Source organism: Passer montanus, unplaced genomic scaffold (genome assembly GCF_014805655.1).
Source record: "Passer montanus isolate IOZ18808 unplaced genomic scaffold, ASM1480565v1 scaffold62, whole genome shotgun sequence".
In the NCBI taxonomy this organism is placed as follows: domain Eukaryota; kingdom Metazoa; phylum Chordata; class Aves; order Passeriformes; family Passeridae; genus Passer; species Passer montanus.
This window is the reverse complement of record NW_024371260.1, coordinates 2,530,413-2,547,568: the sequence shown is the minus strand read 5'-3', so window position 1 is coordinate 2,547,568 and position 17,156 is coordinate 2,530,413. Positions and strand designations below refer to the sequence as shown.

Sequence of the window (17,156 nt, the reverse complement as noted above, 5' to 3'; positions counted from 1 at the left end):
TTATTAAAATATTGTTAAATATATTATATTATATTATATTATATTATATTATATTATATTATATTATATTATTATATTATATTATATTATATTATATTATATTATATTATATTATATTATATTATATTATATTATATTATATTATATTATATTATATTATATTATATTATATTATATTATATTATATTATATTATATTATATTATATTATATTATATTATATTATATTATATTATATTATATTATATTATATTATATTATATTATATTATATTATATTATATTTAAATATATTATATTATATTATATTATATTATATTATATTATATTATATTATATTATATTATATTATATTATATATTATTACAGTATTGTTAAATATATATTTGCTTATGTTTTATATATTTATAAATTTTAATATATCTCAATATTTATATTATATTCTTGTTATATATATTTATCTATTTATATTATATAAATAATTGTCATTAAATATATTTATTTAATATATAATAAAGGACCAGCAATAGTCTCCTGCCTTATCCCAGGGGCACTTCCCCCAGCAGAATGCCAATTCCCAAGTGCAGCCATGGAGCTGGTTTCCCTGGTTTCCTGGCCCAGGGCATGGCCTTGCAGGAGGATGGGAAAGGGATCTGTTTGTGCAAACAGAGGGGCTGTCACTGGACCAGCAGCAGCCAGTCCAAGGCACCATTTCACCAATTTAAGGGTTTGCTGATTCCATGCTTGGGAAGTCAGATGGATTTAATCAAATTTCAAGCATATCACAATATTTGTTTAGTGACTTGGGGGGCTGGCAGGGGAGCTGGCACTGATAATGGGAAATGGTTTCATATGTCACAGTACTCAGAGTTTGTGAAAAGCCAAATGCCAATAATTTAGGCATAGAAAGAGTTCTGCTGCTTTGGATTAACTGCAAGTCACGGGAACCAGCAAATTTCTCCCCTCCCATTGTCCTGGTATTTTCCTAAAAGCCTGAAGCAGATATTGGAAAAATATGTTTTTTAAAAAATGGTATAAAAAATAGAAGGTAAATTTCAGAAACCCAACCAGATAAAATTGGTCAAATAAATAAAATGTCTCAAATTTCTGTATGAGGCTTTCAAAGAAGCCCACTATAGGTGGGCACTCAGAATCTGTTATTAAAAAAGGGATTACATTTTAGGAAAAACACCAAAATCACTTCACTATTCCTGAAAATGTAATCATTGGTGTCCACATTTCTTGGACAATTAACAAGGAGGGTGAGGATTTGAAGAGGAGCTCTTGCAGTTACAGCCAAAGCTGTATTTCCTACTTTCTCCTTACAGTCCTGTGAAGCAGAAAATTCTTATCAAAATCTCCTTCCTTCTGTCCCATTCCTGCCAAATCAGGAGGAAAAATGCCATTTTTCTTACTAAAAGACATCCTTTGATTGCCTCTGCTTTGAATTCCCATCTCTACAAACCCCCAGCTCATGGCACAGGTGCAGCCACACAGTCCCAGTGTGAAACAACCACAAAATGCTGCAGCTTTAGGAGCTTTCCTCTAAGTGGGAGCGTTTTGGGGTGCAGTGGGGAATGGCAGGAGTGCCCCAGGCTGGCTGATGCCAGGGAGCAGCAGATCACACACTCTGCTGCTCTCTGCAGCTCTGCACTCAAGCCCACATCACAGCACAGCAGAAAGGATTGCACACACGTTTAGGGCCAGAATGGGCTGCTGTGTTTATAAAATACATCTCCTGAACCGAGCAGAGAAATCCATCCAGTAATTCCTGGACTGACAGCAGTGATTTTGATCTTTGAGGAGGGAACAGGTTTTTTGTTGTCAGAGAGCTCATTAGACATCATTCCTGATGTGGTTATCCCTCAGTGGAACACAGAGGCTGATAATGGAAATATTGTTTGTTGATGTGAGTTTTCCATGTTCAATCTCACTTAATGCTCTGGTTTGGATCTTAAAATTTACTTAGTATCATACCACAGTCACTAAGAAAATCAAGGAAACAAAAAGCCCTGAACAAACAACCCCAACATTTATGGGCTACTGACAGTGTCACTACTGCAGATGGTTGACTAGGCACGGCAAGGACTAAGCTAAACCAGACACGTCTACAAAAAAAGAAAATAAAAATATTTATGCAGATTTTTTTTCTTCTGTCATTGCCAAAATTAAAAAAAAAAAGACCTCTTGACAGCCAAACAACATAGAGGAGCTTCTAAGTAAGGATGCTATGCAGAAGCTGGGACGATGATGTGATCTACAGTGGAGAAGGGTGAAGAAAATCTGGTCTTACCAGTAAAGAATATAGGGGATTTACTTCGAATTTCCTCCAATTTTTGAACGAACAAGGCATTCATTTCCCTCTGTAGGGTGCCCACTTGCCTTCGAGAAGGTTCAGACCAGTGCTTGGGGAACTCTGGGCTTCCAAGGCTCTCTAGACTGCTGGAGTTGGAGGATATGGAGCCATTGCTGGCTGCAACCAGGTTGACAGTGCTTCCATACTTGCCACCTGACTGGCAGTGCCAGCGCTGCCGGGAATGAGCCTTCATCCCGTGGCACTTGGAGTCACCACTCGTCTTCCCTGGGCTCACAAAAGACTGGGTGCTCCTCCTGGGGTCACCTGCGGGTCCGGGGCTGCTGCAAGGCTGCAGATCTGCGTGTGGCCTGGGCTGCCCTCTGACCACCCAGGTGTGCAGCTCTACCCTCTCCTCTGCACTGCTGCCCTGCCCAGCGTGCAGGGGCTCTCTAGCAAGGGGCCTGCCAGGGTGGTCACTCCAGGGCCCCTCTGGGTCAGGGCTCTCCTTGGAGCCAATCATGCATTTCATGCAGTTGGTGGCCACGCCGATCCTGCCCGAGCTGTTGATGGCGCAGCGGGCGAAGACGCTTGGCTTCTCTCCCTGGGGCTCCTGCAGCCTCACCCTGTGTGCCCTGGGCAAGGGCTCGCTGTAGGGAGCCCCGGGGTGGGCACAGCTCTGCCCTGGCCCCTGGGGACAGCCCTGGGCCTTACCTTTCAAGGCCTTGCCAGGTGCCTCCCCAGCAGCGCCGTCGCGGGGAGCTGGGGACGGGGAAGCGCTTTCTGGCTCTTGCACAAAGCGAGGCTGGGAGGCAGCTTCCACTTCCCGCCCTTCTCCAGCCCCTGCAGAGCTGCTGTCCTTTGTGTCAAAAGCGATTTCTGGAAAGCCTTTCTTGTTCTTCTTCTGGCTCTTGGTGGGTGCACTGGCCGTCCGTCGCAGGATGTGGCTGCTAAAGGAATGTTTGCGATGGAGCTGCCCAGCAGCATGACTGTCCAGAGAGGCCTGCTTTGGATTTCTGAGAAACAGCCCTTTTAGACCTAGAGCTTGTTTGGCCTGCAAAAGAAACGAGAAAAAAAATAAAAATATAAAAAAGCCCCTTATAAAAAATGTAAGGCTCTTCCTCGGGGCACAGGAACTCATGAACAAATGATCGTTCACATGCAGTCTCCTGCTATATTCCTACCATCAGCATGAGAACTAACCCAGAAATAGGACAGGCATTAAAAATGAAAAAAAAAAAATCACTAACAGCAGCCTTGCAAAATAACACATCTCTTTTTTTTTTCTCAGCTCTGTTTTTAGATAACATTTTCCAGCCACACTTATCTCTGTATTTGTCATCATTTTCTTTCTAGCATGTAACTACTTACAACATCTACATAAACATTAGAGCTGTTGAAAAGAGAAACAAAAAAAAAAAAAAAGGAAATACTTCTGTCTACAAGGCTTTCATTCTGAAAGCTGAAGAGTTTCTCACTTTCACCCAAAGCAGATGTATTTAAAGTTCTTGCTATAAATGAATTTTCTAGGAACTGCTGGGAAATAAACACTGACCATAAAATAAAATATTTTTTCAATATAAAGGAGATCTACACTTGAATTGAATTGAGCACTGTCAGGAGTAGCAGTTAACTATATACACACAAAAGATCATTGAGTATTTCAAATTTCTACCTGTGTGATTACATTTTGGTAATTTTTCCTACCATACAACACTTATCCCAAGACACTGGTGTATGTGTTCAGCACTGAGGAAACACACTACAAACAAGGGAAGTTAGTGTCATATTACAGTTCTCCATAGTCTTCAGTAGTTATTTAAGCATTAAACACATAAATTCACCATCATAAATCTCCCACCACCATACAACTGATTAACATTTCAATGAAACAGAGTTCCAGCATTCCTGCAAACATTCCAGGTGTACTTGCCAACTTTTCAAGCCCAGGCTGATGCCTGAGTCAGCGCTGGTTTGCTCTGGGCAAACCAGAGATCCTTTCCAGCACAGAAAGGTATTTCTCTTTTAATCTACTTCTCCCTCTTTGCTCTCTTTATTTCCCACTTGGATCAGACTTTGGAGCAGCTGTAGCACCAGAATGAACAAACCCAGGGTAGATTGTGGCATTTTAAGGAGCCTGTGACAGAACCTGAGCAGCAGCCGCGCTCGCTGCCATTCCAGTTGTGCCCTGTGATGTCACACGAGGTCACATTTCTGCAGTGCCAAACAAAGGCACAGAAGGGTCTCATTTAAATTACAACAGCCTTTCACCCCCAGATAAATATTTGAGTGCCTGCTTGTGCATTTCCAGTTCTGCTGTGCAGGGCTTAATGCTGCCCTGTGCACTGAGCCTGGGCTGAGAGCTGCTTTTACCCTGAGTGTTCTGCCCAAGCTGCCATGTGGGACCAAGGTTTATTTGGCTGACACAAGGGCCAGAAAAAGTATCCATAATATTATTTTTTCATATAATATTTAGTCAATTATAATTGACTGAAGTTTAGTTATCACGTGCCAATTCCCAGTATGAGTAGGACATTATAAAAAATTACCTTTAGGATAAGATAGAGATGGTGGGGTTTGATTTTTCCCATGCAAGGCAAATATTAAATATTGAAAAATCTTCTGTGAGAGCCAGACTATTGAACAGTCTACTTGGATTACTGGGAGACAAGTTGGCAAGTACATTAATTTATTGCTATAAAAATCAGACAATATAAATATTTGCAAAACCCAGAAAAAAATGTCATACAAACAACACAGACAAATAATGTCCACCAAAAAGAAAAGGGAAGCACTGATGGAATGGGTGACACGCAGTGCAGGCCCCAAGGTGTCATTCTGGCTTGTTTGCTGCAGCTTTGTTAAGCTGGACACTGTTGCTTGAATCAATGAAGTGATTCAAGAACACAAAGGCAGATTTGATTAACTTGGGGGGAAAAAAGTTTTAAAATAAGGAAAAAAAATAAAAGAGAGCAGTTTTGAGGGAGATCCAGGACACTGTGCTTTCAGCTTCCAGCCCAGCTTTTACAGGGCTGTTTCACTCTGGAAAGCAGACTTGAAAAACAGCACAAGAGGCTTTCCCACAATTTAGCAAATGATTCACTGTCAATGTTCTTTTCAGAAAGGGGTTTGAATGATGGCCCTCCAGAGAAAAGGCAGGAGAGGGAGAGGCTCAGAGAAGGGGGAGAGTGGCAGGACCTTTATCCTGGATCTGCTTCACACGGGGAGGGCTCTGTGGCTGTCCATGACCCCACAGGGGTGAGCCAGTCCAATGTCACAGCTCATGTTCCATGAGTTGGAGAGCTCGAGAATGCTACCAAGGAAAGGTTGATGCTGAATGAAGCTACCAGCTCAAGGCATGCAGGTGTGTGGTGGTGTCTGCACCTCCCTGGGACAGGAGGGGTACCTTCAAGGCGTCTAAAAACGCTCTGCTTCTAAAAGGAGACTTTTTTGACATAGAGAAGCCCACTGAAATCACAAACAGACAGAGTAAAGGCAGAGTAACGGTGAGGGAGGAGCTCAGAGATAGGCACATCTAGAAAAACCACAAGAAATTCTGCACTACATCAGCAGACCACAGAGGAGACAGAAACAAAGAAAAGCCTTTCCAGGAAACAGAGCAATCTGGAAGAGATTTCACACATAAGTTAAAGTGAAAAAAAAACCAACAAAAAAAACCAATCTAAAACTGTTTTAGTAATACCAAGCTACTGAGCAGGTGGAATATCTCCATTGATAAAAAAGTCCCAAAATGTAAATGTTTGCATTAGAATCTCTGGATTAATAAAGGATAGGTAAAACCAGGCTGATAACTGGGGTGATTTTTCTGCCCATAATTAAGAGAGGAGAAAAGAAAAAATTCTAATTTGGACAGCCCTTTAACCAAAAATCAAAGCAAAAAGTAATTCAGACAGACCAAACCAGAAAGGGACGTGTAATATTTGTTCCACATTTTCAGTAGTTTTTATTAAAAAGTATAAATTAATTTTAAAAACCAAAGCAAAACCACAACACATACAGACTTTCCTTCCAAATCTTTACATTTTCTCAGTGCACAGAATCACTTCCTAACACCAGCAAGCCCAGAGAGACTGCAGTGACAATGAGAAGCAATCAGGGAGCACCAAGAAAAATCTATGTCCCAAAAAAATTCCCAAAGTTTAAATGGACAGGTTGCCCTTCTGCACACTATCACAGCCAGTCACTCATGAAGAAGTTAGTAAGGGCAAATAATTATGAAAGACCAGGAAATCAAGGCTAAACAGAGAGAGGATTTGCCAAAGGAGGTTTGAATTGAAAATACCTCAAACATTCCCAGAGGATGAACATTGGCCCTTCCATTAAACACTGCTGGCAAGGGCAGCGGCTGGAGTTAAGTAACTGAGTGATGATTAAAGTGTAAAAAAGCTGTTTTCCTGTTCAGGATTGCTCAAATTTCCCTCTGGAGGAGGACCTGGGCATTCCCAGCCCGCTGGATGCCTCCTCCTGCTGTCCTGATGCTGATATTGCACCTCACTGCTGTGGGACAAACTGGGATCCTGCAAGGTGCTCTGTACCCGATTTCATCACCATTAACAACCCTGACCACTGCTGACGTTTTACTCGTGCTTGAGCAGGTTTTCTAACTCTGATTTTGAAATTAAAGAAGAAAAATTAGAAAACAAAGGAGGCAGAGAAGTTTTATTTCCTCCTGCTGTCCTGATGCTGATATTGCACCTCACTGCTGTGGGACAAACTGGGATCCTGCAAGGTGCTCTGTACCTGATTTCACTGGAATTAACAGCACAGATCACTGCACGCAGAGGACAGGAGCTGTCTCCTTTTTATCTGGCCTAGAACAAGTCTGAAATTAGGGCTTTACTTCCGTGGAAATTGAGATGTGGCACCCTGAGAATTGTTTATTTCCTGTGTGTGAAGCAAACACACAAGGAGTGTAAATATGTCCAACTATTACCTCTGCATTTTAAGAGTTATTATGGCAAAAAATCCAAAGCAAAAAAGCTTGTGGAATTTAATTAAATTTAAAGTAGCAAAACATCAGGCAGAGCCTTTAAAGCATCAGCTTTGCAGGGAACAAGTGCCCAGGGTTAAGGTGTATAACCTTTGGTTCAGCAAGGTGCACCTACAATCACATTATTTATATAAATGTGTGTGCTGCAAGAAAATAACCTTCTCCTTTGGCTTCCTCAAAAAGGCACTGCAAGAATCTCTTTGATAACTTTCCCTACAATTTGCCTTTATCTCCATGGACATTCAGAAAGATCTCGGGCTACCATGGCAAGCACAGAGATCAATTTTACTCCAAGTGAACAAAAATGTCAGCCTGGACCTTCACCCCCTGAGCTTCCCTGGTGTGATACAAGATCCTGGCAGCTCCTGTGGGGGTGTTACACAGCACAGAGACACTCACCTTACCACAGATGTCATTTATAGCCACATGCACAAAGATGGAAGCCTCTTCTATGCCTTCCAGGTACACGTGTCTGTAACCTGAAACAGAGGGAGCAGAGCTGGCTCAGGGCTGGGAGAGGTCACAGGGGGAGCAGCTGGAGATTTTCCTTTGGTGAGCAGCAGAAGAGATCAAGCAGGTTTCTCACAGTGAGGATCCAGGCTTGAGCATCTCCTTGCCACGCTCAGGTGTCCCTGAGCCACACCACCTGCAAATTTCACCCCCATTTTTTGTCATGGTTTCATAAAACAGCCCTGCCCTGTTTCATCCAGGCTCTGTTATTGCTGCTGTCAAGCCATGATTTAAACTCGACCACATTCTCTCCTCTGGAGTTTTAGTCCATTATTGAGACTGCAAACCTTTCATCCAAGGTCACTTTAGTGAGACTGGATGGGGTTTTTTTAATCTTAAAGACAAACTTTTTTCTTTACTTTGAAAGGAAAGAAAAATACACACACAAGAAGTTTTAATGTGGAAGAAGACTGAAATGAAAACTGAAAGAGGAAACTGTCAGAAAATGTCATTTAATGGCCTGGATCCCATCATTAGAATAGGTAACTTTTTATTCTGTGTTAAACTACTACTCATAGTCACAAAACCAAGAAAACCCTAGAGTTTTTCAAAAACTGGTGTGAAGAAAGAGAGTGGAAACCACTAAAGGAGTAAAGATTCTGCATAGCAGCCTGCCAAGCCCACAGTATTTACTCACCCTGCTTAATAATCTTATCCACTTGTTCAAAATCTAGTCCCAAAAATCTAGAGTCAATGGGTTTAGTCTTCATCACCTTATCAGTCAGGAGCTGACTAAGGCAGAGAACTCAGGGCCCAAACTCCAATCTCTTGTTCTAACTAGAAATTTCTGCAGCAGACACATTAATTTTCATTTTCACGGGAAAAATCCCAGCCCATTAATTTGGGGTGTCAGCTTTCTCTTACCTGGCATCATGCTGCTGAAGGCTATTGTCCTCTGCCCGATGAAATCCCTCCCGATGGGGTCGTGGTCCCACACCAGGAACCGGATCAGGGCAATCTCTGGCATGTGCACTGTGAACACCAAGGTCTCCTCCCACATGGGGTTAAAACCTTCCAGAGGGGGAATCAGCCTTTAGGAATCTCATTCACAACAAACAACAAGTCTGCCCAAGCTGTGGTGTCGTTCTGGTTTTCCTGACTGATTGATTGTTCTTGGGAAATCCAGTATTCCCACAAGGAACAGAGTTGGGTGTTACCTAAATTTGGCCAACCTGCCTTTTGACCACAGCAAGCTCAAAATACCCTTCTCTCACACATAATGAGAAAACAAATGTTTTGTTTCTTACCAAGGCCTTCAGCATATTTATACCAACTCAAACAAGTCAAAATCCAAGTTTAATAAACATTTAAAATGTTGAAACCCAATTTTCAGTGTTTTGCCATAATAGGCACCAAATCTTATCTACTCCTATTCTTATGAAAAAAACTTGTCTGAAAGAGGATGTTTCAGCCATAAAAAAAACTTAATTCCCAGATAATCTTACCATTATCATCAACTACTCTGGTTTGTTCTTTGAAGCAATCAACAGGCAAGCCTATAACTTCTACTTCAACAAATGGATCTATAATCTGAAAAACAAAAAAAACCCAACCAATATTGAAAAGAAAGAGTGGCAAAGATGAAACCCAAGCAAATGGCTTTTACAATATGGGCACTGTACGTGAGTGTCTGGGTAATTATTGGTCCTGAGCCTTATTAAATTAATAAGATCTCTCTCCCTTTTTTTTTTCCTTCTTCTGGTAGTACTGTATTGGCAACTGAGGAAAACCATCCAAGCACAGCTGTGATGCTTAAAATGAAGAAAACCACCTGAAGATGTAGGATGTTCATGACCTAATTTATTCATGGACTGTGTCTCCTGACAAGCAACTGCAGGATGTGGAATCCTCATCCTCAGCCCAGCCAGAATGGAAATAAACCTTCTGCATCACAAAATAACAACCACAGCTGTCCCATACCTCTCCTCTGTCTCCCAGCATGGAATCACGTGGTTTGGGGAGTTGTTGACCACTGATAATTCTTAGAACCAGCTGTTTCTTCAATTGACCAGGCAGTGGGTCTTCAGAATTTGGGTTAAAGACACCTGTAAGAATGAAGGGTCCCATAATGTGAAAGTGCAACATGACTTTAATTACAGATACCTTCTGGCTCTTTTGCTTCTGGCATCAGAAATGAATCTCTAAACAAACTGCAACAAGGCCTCACAGTCAATCCTGTCCTGCAATCAGTGTTCCCCTGGTTTTGCTGCTTTTCCTTACCTTGACACATGCAGTTTGGTTTGAGGACATAGCCACAGTTCCCATTGGCACTGAATTTGGCCCGGTTCAGCTGCAGCATTCTCCCCTCTGACTGGTAGTTTAGTGCAACTATTAAAAAAAAAAAATCAGATTCCAATTTGACTTCTTAAATCAGATATCTTATGGAAAATTATTCTCATATATTACAGCTTCAGGGAGAGAAGCTGTCCAGAAGAGCTGAACTCTGAAGCCCTCCTGCATTTGAGAAGTTCATTTATTTCCATTTACCAGACAACTCCTTGCATGTAAGACACAAGTTCAAGGTAATCAATCCAGGGACAGTACCAAGGAGGACTCCATGGTCAGCAAAGCTGGATAAGCAGAGAGCTCAGAGTGTCCTAAGGGGTGATTCCAGTGCTCCTATTCAAACATCCTGTTGAATTAAGCTATTTCTGACCCGGAGATGGGGAAGCTCTGAGAGGTGCTTTAAAAACTTTTATTCTATTTTCAGTGTCATGTGAAGGGTGAGACAATACAGATGTTATAATTCACACCATCACAATCAGAAGCCAATTATTTCCTAATTACAATACATTATAAGCATTTCTTGGCCTATCAGCTTCTGTTACACTATGTTATACATGTTTTAAAGCAAATCATCTAAAATTACCCCTTTTAAGTCTTACTTCAATGCATCTTTCATAGTTGTATTTCTCTAAAGTATTTCTCTTATTTGCAAGGCCATCCTTTGAAACTTGTTTCCAGCTCCATTTCTCTCCCAACAACGTCTATCCTATTCCAAGGGTGGAATTCTCTACAAATCCATTTCCCACAACATCCCTCCCGAAACAGAACAAAAAATAAAGGAGTTTCCTCCCAGCTCACCGAGCTGGCAGCCAGCATTCCAGAAGGGCTGGGGGTTGTAGTTGCTGGAGTCCACTCTGTAGGAGGAGGGGTAGATGCGGGACAGCTGGTGCTGGTTGAAGCGCAGGTACTGTGCTGGCTTCTGCTGCAGGATCTGGTGGGCTTTGGTTTCACTGAAGGATGAAACCTGCCAGCTGGAAGAGACTGCAGAGGAGATTAGAGGTAATCTCCTTATTCATTTATTCATTATCTAGATAAAGCTTTCAAAAGTACATAGCACTGGTTCCTTTTTAGCTATCAAGCATCATTTCAGTGCATGCCACTCAGAGGAACTCTGTTTTCCTTAAATTACAGCAGACACTGTGCTTATTGGAGCAGTTATGGTTGGGAAAGTGAAGCTGAATATGATCATGACCTGAATCTTCATTAAGAGGTCTTCTTCTAATAAAAATATATGCAAGAACATAAATATTTCCATTTCTTTGTGCAGCAATTATTTTCACCAAACTTTTAGCTCAACTTACTTTCAGTTTCAACATCATGGATGCCAACAGACTTTGTGTATTTCACCAGGTCAGACAGGGCCCTGGACAACTTCATTGTCTTCTTCTGTCGGCTTACCCTAGAAAGGTAACAAATTAACAAAACAAATCAACTTCCCACCAATTAAGGGGTAAATGTTATCTTTCATATTTAAAAATAAATCAGGGTAAAGAAATAGAGGAGACAGTAAGAGCTCAAAATGCATAAAAGGTCCACTGTGCTTTGCTAATTAATCTGAACAGCACCAAGAGATCATTCTGGTGATTTTGTGGCAGACATTGCATCTCCCCACATTCCTGTCACCAACAAACTGGCATCTAGACCAGAAGCAAACCTATTTAGTGGGTGCATTTATGCTGGCATATTTTAGCAACAAAGTTGTCCAATCATTTGTTAACAAACCTGCTGTAATGTACAGAGCTCCTGGCCAAATTCCCTTGAGAATCCGAATCGTCTTCACCTTCTTCAAAACTTGATGCCTTTTTCAATTTGCTTCCTTTTTTCTGTGCCAGAAGGAAATAAAACCACAATATCATAACTGTGTGATCAAAGTTCGAGCAGCTGGCTACAATTCTGCTTTGTTATGCCAATGAGTGTGTTACTTAGAGAAAATGGAAAATGACAGCTTTCGTAACACTCGGCTCTGCAGCAAAATTTGCACATGGGGAAAACTCAGCCCAAGGTCTGAGCCTCGTTATAAAGGAAGCCCAAATCCTCAGATGTAAGGTGTAAATTAATTTTTGTGGTTCTCAGTTAGGTCTTGGACGCCCTCAGACCTTCATGTAGATTGAATCTGGGTTGTTATGCACAATGATGAGCAGCTCCCCAGCCTGTCTGTTCAGGGAGCAGCCTCAGAGCGAGGTGCTGCAGATGTTACAGCTATGAAATTCCTCTCCACTGCATGCAAAAATAAAAATCCCTCCAAGAACCCAAGCTCTGGTGCAGACCTCACCTTGGCAGGGGCTCACCTTGCGTTTGGAGAAGCTGCCCATGAGTGACCTGCTCTGCCTTTTGCTGGCACTGAAATCTTCCCCAGATTCTGCATCATCCTCAAGTTTACTCTGAAGCAACCAAAGAGAGAAGAAAGAACACAGGAGCTCAGACAGTCTCTGGATATCAGCACAAACAGGAGGGGGTTTTGGCACTGACTCTTCTGGGTAACATCTCTGCTAAAGGGTTTGGAAGCCTTGGCCTTGTGGTGGCTCTCACAAGAATTCTCTGATACATCATGTAAAGCATTGGGTTTAAAATACATCAAAACTCACCCCACAGAATGTTTTGGGAAGCTGATTTTTAGTTCTCATCCCTAGTTTAGTTTTAATCCCTGGTTATTACACCTGCTTATTGTTGGCAGATCTCCACTGCTTTTCATTTGCGTGGAACAATCTTCCCAAAGTTTTTGTGGCTTATTACAAAGTCTAAAATGAAAATGCCTCAACTTCATGAAGTGTAGTCTGTGGGCTGAGTATATTTTTATAAATTAGAGTGAATATAAAATTAAAATTTAACTGAAAATGCATAGAACATGGAGAACTGAGGAACAAAAAGAGCCCAACATTCCTAAGCAGTTTTTATAATGGAAAATCAAAATCTTTCTGTTGAAAAGTCATTTCAGAGTACATTTCATGCTCCAATTGCTGTGTGAGCAAGATAAATAGTTTGTATATCTGACAGTGATGTTCACCTGGCATCATCATTAACTGCATGAATTCAGCTATGAAGCTGAAGTCAGTAGTATAAGATATATTTAGTAAACTAATGAAACACAAGTACAATTAAACACAAATTCACCTTCTTACTGTCAGACTTCAGCCCAGCCTTTCCTGAGGATGGTAGAGTGGAAACTGTAAAATTGTTTGGATCTTCACAGTCACGGATTTTGGACTCTTTTATCAGTGAGTCAAGTTTTTTCTTTGCTATATTCTCCACTCTTTTCCTGTTAGCAGATGCCTGCAAAGAAACCATTAAATCATTAAACAAGGCAGTGATGAAGAAAGCACCATGTGAGCCCCATGCCATGTCCAGGCTGACTCTGCAGCTGCAATAGGTGCAAGATCTTTTGGGTGGAATGGATGGGAGATGCTTTAGAATCCTCTTTTCAGCAGATCAAAGGCAAAATGTAAGAGAACTCCTGTTCCTGCTTTGTGTGCACCATGGCCTGTATGGGGAAGTGGGGAAATAAAACTGAAAATAAAAATCAAGAGTTTTCTTTTGCACTCAGGTGTTTTAAGGGGTGACAGATTGTGTTCTCTCTGTAGGCCCCAAGAATTCCCAGTTACATTTGTCATGAAACAAGGTCTGATTGTCTGAACTCTTCAAAATTTCATTTTGGAAAGCAAACCAGGTGCAGGAAACCTCAGATTTAAAGCATCAGTAAATCTCAGCAAAGTGAACTGTTAATAACAAAGATGGTAAAGTATTGGAAAGTGATATGCTAACATGTAATAACTTCCAAAAAGCAAAGGAATTGTTTTTCTCCTTTGGTAGTCTTATTCACAAAGAAGTTTCTCTTTTAGATGAAAAGGATCAGATCCATAATACAAAATGAGGAAATAGCCTGAGGGAGAGAGGACTGAGAATGCAAACTCTCTCCAAGGCAATCTGGTTCATGTCATTAAATGGTTTTGCTGTGTTTTGTATTGTTTCTGCAAGGTGCAGTGGAATTTGCCGAAAGATTAAAGTGACAAAAAATAGAACTTTTAAAAAAGGATGAAGAAATAAGGGATTTGCAGGTTGAAGCCAGCAGAGATTTTTCTTACAGTAACAATCAATCAAGCCCAGCATTCAGCAAAGCAAAGGGATGCTCTGTAAAAATGACCACTATTTGATGTAAATAGAATATTTTATTTTCTTTTTTTTTTTTTGCATTTTAGGGGAAGGACACTATGATGCACTGAAGAGTCATGAGATATTACCCTTTAATATTCTAAACTTGAAACATAACCCCTACAGCAGGTGCTGCTTCCTGTGCACTTTTGTCAATCTGCCCCCATGAAGGTTTAGAACCTGAACCACTTGTGATGAATCCCAAAGATCAGACCCCACCCCAAATCCAGAGAGCTCCTACAAGGTTTCCTCTGACATGGGAAGCCTTGACAGACATTTGCATTCACTTCACTTACATCTCCATTCATTAGTTTACAGTCATCATCAATCTCATCAGCACTGTCCTCATCAGAAACTTCTCCTTCCTCTGCATCATCACTGATGTTGGCTGGAAGTTTCTTGCCCTAGAAGACAAATTTATTACAGAGGCAGGGGATCGTGCAGCTCTTGCTATGACATATCCTAAAAAAACCCCAAAATTATTCAAAACATGTTCTTTCCAGGTTCTTATTGACTGAGAAGATACTTTTTTCTGAACCTTAAGTAGCAGTTTCCTAAGGTTTGTTTTTTGTGAAGTGATTTAAGTTAGGGTACAGTGATAACCAGGCAGAAATCACCATCACAAACAAGAGGAGGGAAAGCACACATGAAGCAGGAGTTTACCTTAACCAGGATCTTCCCTTTAAGACTTGCTGGTGAAGGGAGCTTTGTGGAGTCATCGTTGTGCACAGAGGACAGATCCAGTTTGTCTCCCAGGATTTCTGTGAGATACTGAGCCATCTTCTTCTGCTGCACGATGCTGCAGTGGTTCTCAATGGACAGGATCACAGGGTACCTGCAGAGACCAGAAAGCTCAGCTGCAAATTTGGCTTTGACAGCATGAAGGCTTTTCCCACTAACAGCAGAGCAGTGTCATACAGATAAACCTGCAGACAAAGCCTCTTCCACAAAGACAGCAAGTGTTTCAGGCTGGAAGTTTCTTGCCCTAGAAGACAAATTTATTACAGAGGCAGGGGATCGTGCAGCTCTTGCTATGACATATCCTAAAAAAACCCCAAAATTATTCAAAACATGTTCTTTCCAGGTTCTTATTGACTGAGAAGATACTTTTTTCTGAACCTTAAGTAGCAGTTTCCTAAGGTTTGTTTTTTGTGAAGTGATTTAAGTTAGGGTACAGTGATAACCAGGCAGAAATCACCATCACAAACAAGAGGAGGGAAAGCACACATGAAGCAGGAGTTTACCTTAACCAGGATCTTCCCTTTAAGACTTGCTGGTGAAGGGAGCTTTGTGGAGTCATCGTTGTGCACAGAGGACAGATCCAGTTTGTCTCCCAGGATTTCTGTGAGATACTGAGCCATCTTCTTCTGCTGCACGATGCTGCAGTGGTTCTCAATGGACAGGATCACAGGGTACCTGCAGAGACCAGAAAGCTCAGCTGCAAATTTGGCTTTGACAGCATGAAGGCTTTTCCCACTAACAGCAGAGCAGTGTCATACAGATAAACCTGCAGACAAAGCCTCTTCCACAAAGACAGCAAGTGCAGTTTCTAGTTTTAGTTTTACTGCTCTCATTTATTGTTGGTTGTCCAGGTCAAGGAGCAACAAAGCTTGGTTGAAGATAAGATCTGTGGAACATCTACTCTATCAGTGCCAGTAAAACCACACTGAAGATGGATTTCTCTTTAGAGGTGATGCTTTTTAAGATCAGCACAACAGCCTTTTATAAAGAAGTTTTGCAGGATCAATCTATTAGTGATTCATTCATTAAAAATAAATTATTTCTATCCTGACATCTGGCCTTCATTAGCCCCTCATCAGGAAAAATAATGATTTGAGCCCCACCAGGACCAAACTTTCCCAGTTGATGATGTGGTCCCAGTTACCCTTTTTGCAAAGGTTAAAAAACCTGAACAATTTCAGAAGCACTGCCTTTGATTTGTTTAGCATGACTTCAGGCAAACTGCAAAAAGTATCAGGCTCACAAGAAGTTTACCTGGCCTGAAAATTTAGTGCAAGTTAACTCTATTTGTAAAGGCAGATGGGCTGCTTTGGGGAAGCTACTGGAAAATTTTTACAGCAATAAAGTAATTTAAATTTAAAAAAAAAACAACCCAAAGGTTGACACACACATTTTGACTGTGTGGAGGAGGAGAACAGTAACTGCCAAGGTATATGAAATATCCCATGAATAATACTGATTTTCTGAGCAATGTACCTGTAGGGAAAATAACTTCTTTCTGATGAACACTCTGCTTTGTCCACAATCAGGACACTCTCTCTTTGGTTTCTTTATTCCCTGACTTGTTTCCTATCCCAGGTGTAACCTTGGCAGCACCAGAGTGCACATCCAGAGAGACAAAGAGGTTTAACTGCCAGCCCTTCACTAAAAACATTCACTGGCAAATCCTGTTGTTCCTCAGGTGCTGTACAAGCTCAAGAAAGTCAGCTCCACACCTCTGTGCAGAACGTCCCTACTCAGCTTTCCCTTGGTGTTTCTTTCTGAAGGATCTGAAGGATTTCCCCCAGAAAACAACTCCAGATCCTGTCTGGAATTCTGGAACAGGTCAGGGATGTACAAGGATGCCAGGGAACACTCCCATTCATAGCCCTGAGACTCAAAGGCTGGCAGGCTGATACATACTCATTCTTGATAAAGGCATATTTGTTGATAGTTTCAATCACATCTTTGAAGAGGATTTTGGAAGTCAAGGTGTATCCATGGTGGACAATTGGTTCCCCGTCCGGCCCATCCCAGCAGTCAACTGTAGGACAGAAGCAGTGACACCATCAGAGCAGGAACACCTGGGCCACCCTCTGTGGGGGACAATAAAACCCTGAAATTCCCTTCAGCAGCCCAGCCAGCCATGTCCCCAAAGCAGGGCACGGGTTCATTCCCAGCCTGCATCTCCC

At 41.4% G+C, this 17,156-nt stretch overlaps 1 protein-coding gene across 1 annotated transcript in view; it reads right to left on the bottom strand.

The window, feature by feature from the left end:
* Positions 1-17,156, bottom strand: part of PLCH2 (phospholipase C eta 2) — a 75,508-nt gene that overhangs the window by 4,710 nt on the left and 53,642 nt on the right. Inside the window, exons 9-22 of the mRNA XM_039727785.1 lie at positions 16,888-17,008; positions 15,489-15,660; positions 14,541-14,648; positions 13,210-13,368; positions 12,387-12,479; positions 11,821-11,921; positions 11,400-11,497; positions 10,897-11,079; positions 10,033-10,140; positions 9,733-9,857; positions 9,258-9,342; positions 8,677-8,823; positions 7,702-7,781; positions 2,292-3,345 (exon numbers count right to left, since the gene is read on the bottom strand). Of these exons, the coding sequence (XP_039583719.1) occupies positions 2,292-3,345; positions 7,702-7,781; positions 8,677-8,823; positions 9,258-9,342; positions 9,733-9,857; positions 10,033-10,140; positions 10,897-11,079; positions 11,400-11,497; positions 11,821-11,921; positions 12,387-12,479; positions 13,210-13,368; positions 14,541-14,648; positions 15,489-15,660; positions 16,888-17,008 (2,634 nt within the window). The remainder of the gene's footprint in view (positions 1-2,291; positions 3,346-7,701; positions 7,782-8,676; positions 8,824-9,257; positions 9,343-9,732; positions 9,858-10,032; positions 10,141-10,896; positions 11,080-11,399; positions 11,498-11,820; positions 11,922-12,386; positions 12,480-13,209; positions 13,369-14,540; positions 14,649-15,488; positions 15,661-16,887; positions 17,009-17,156) is intronic.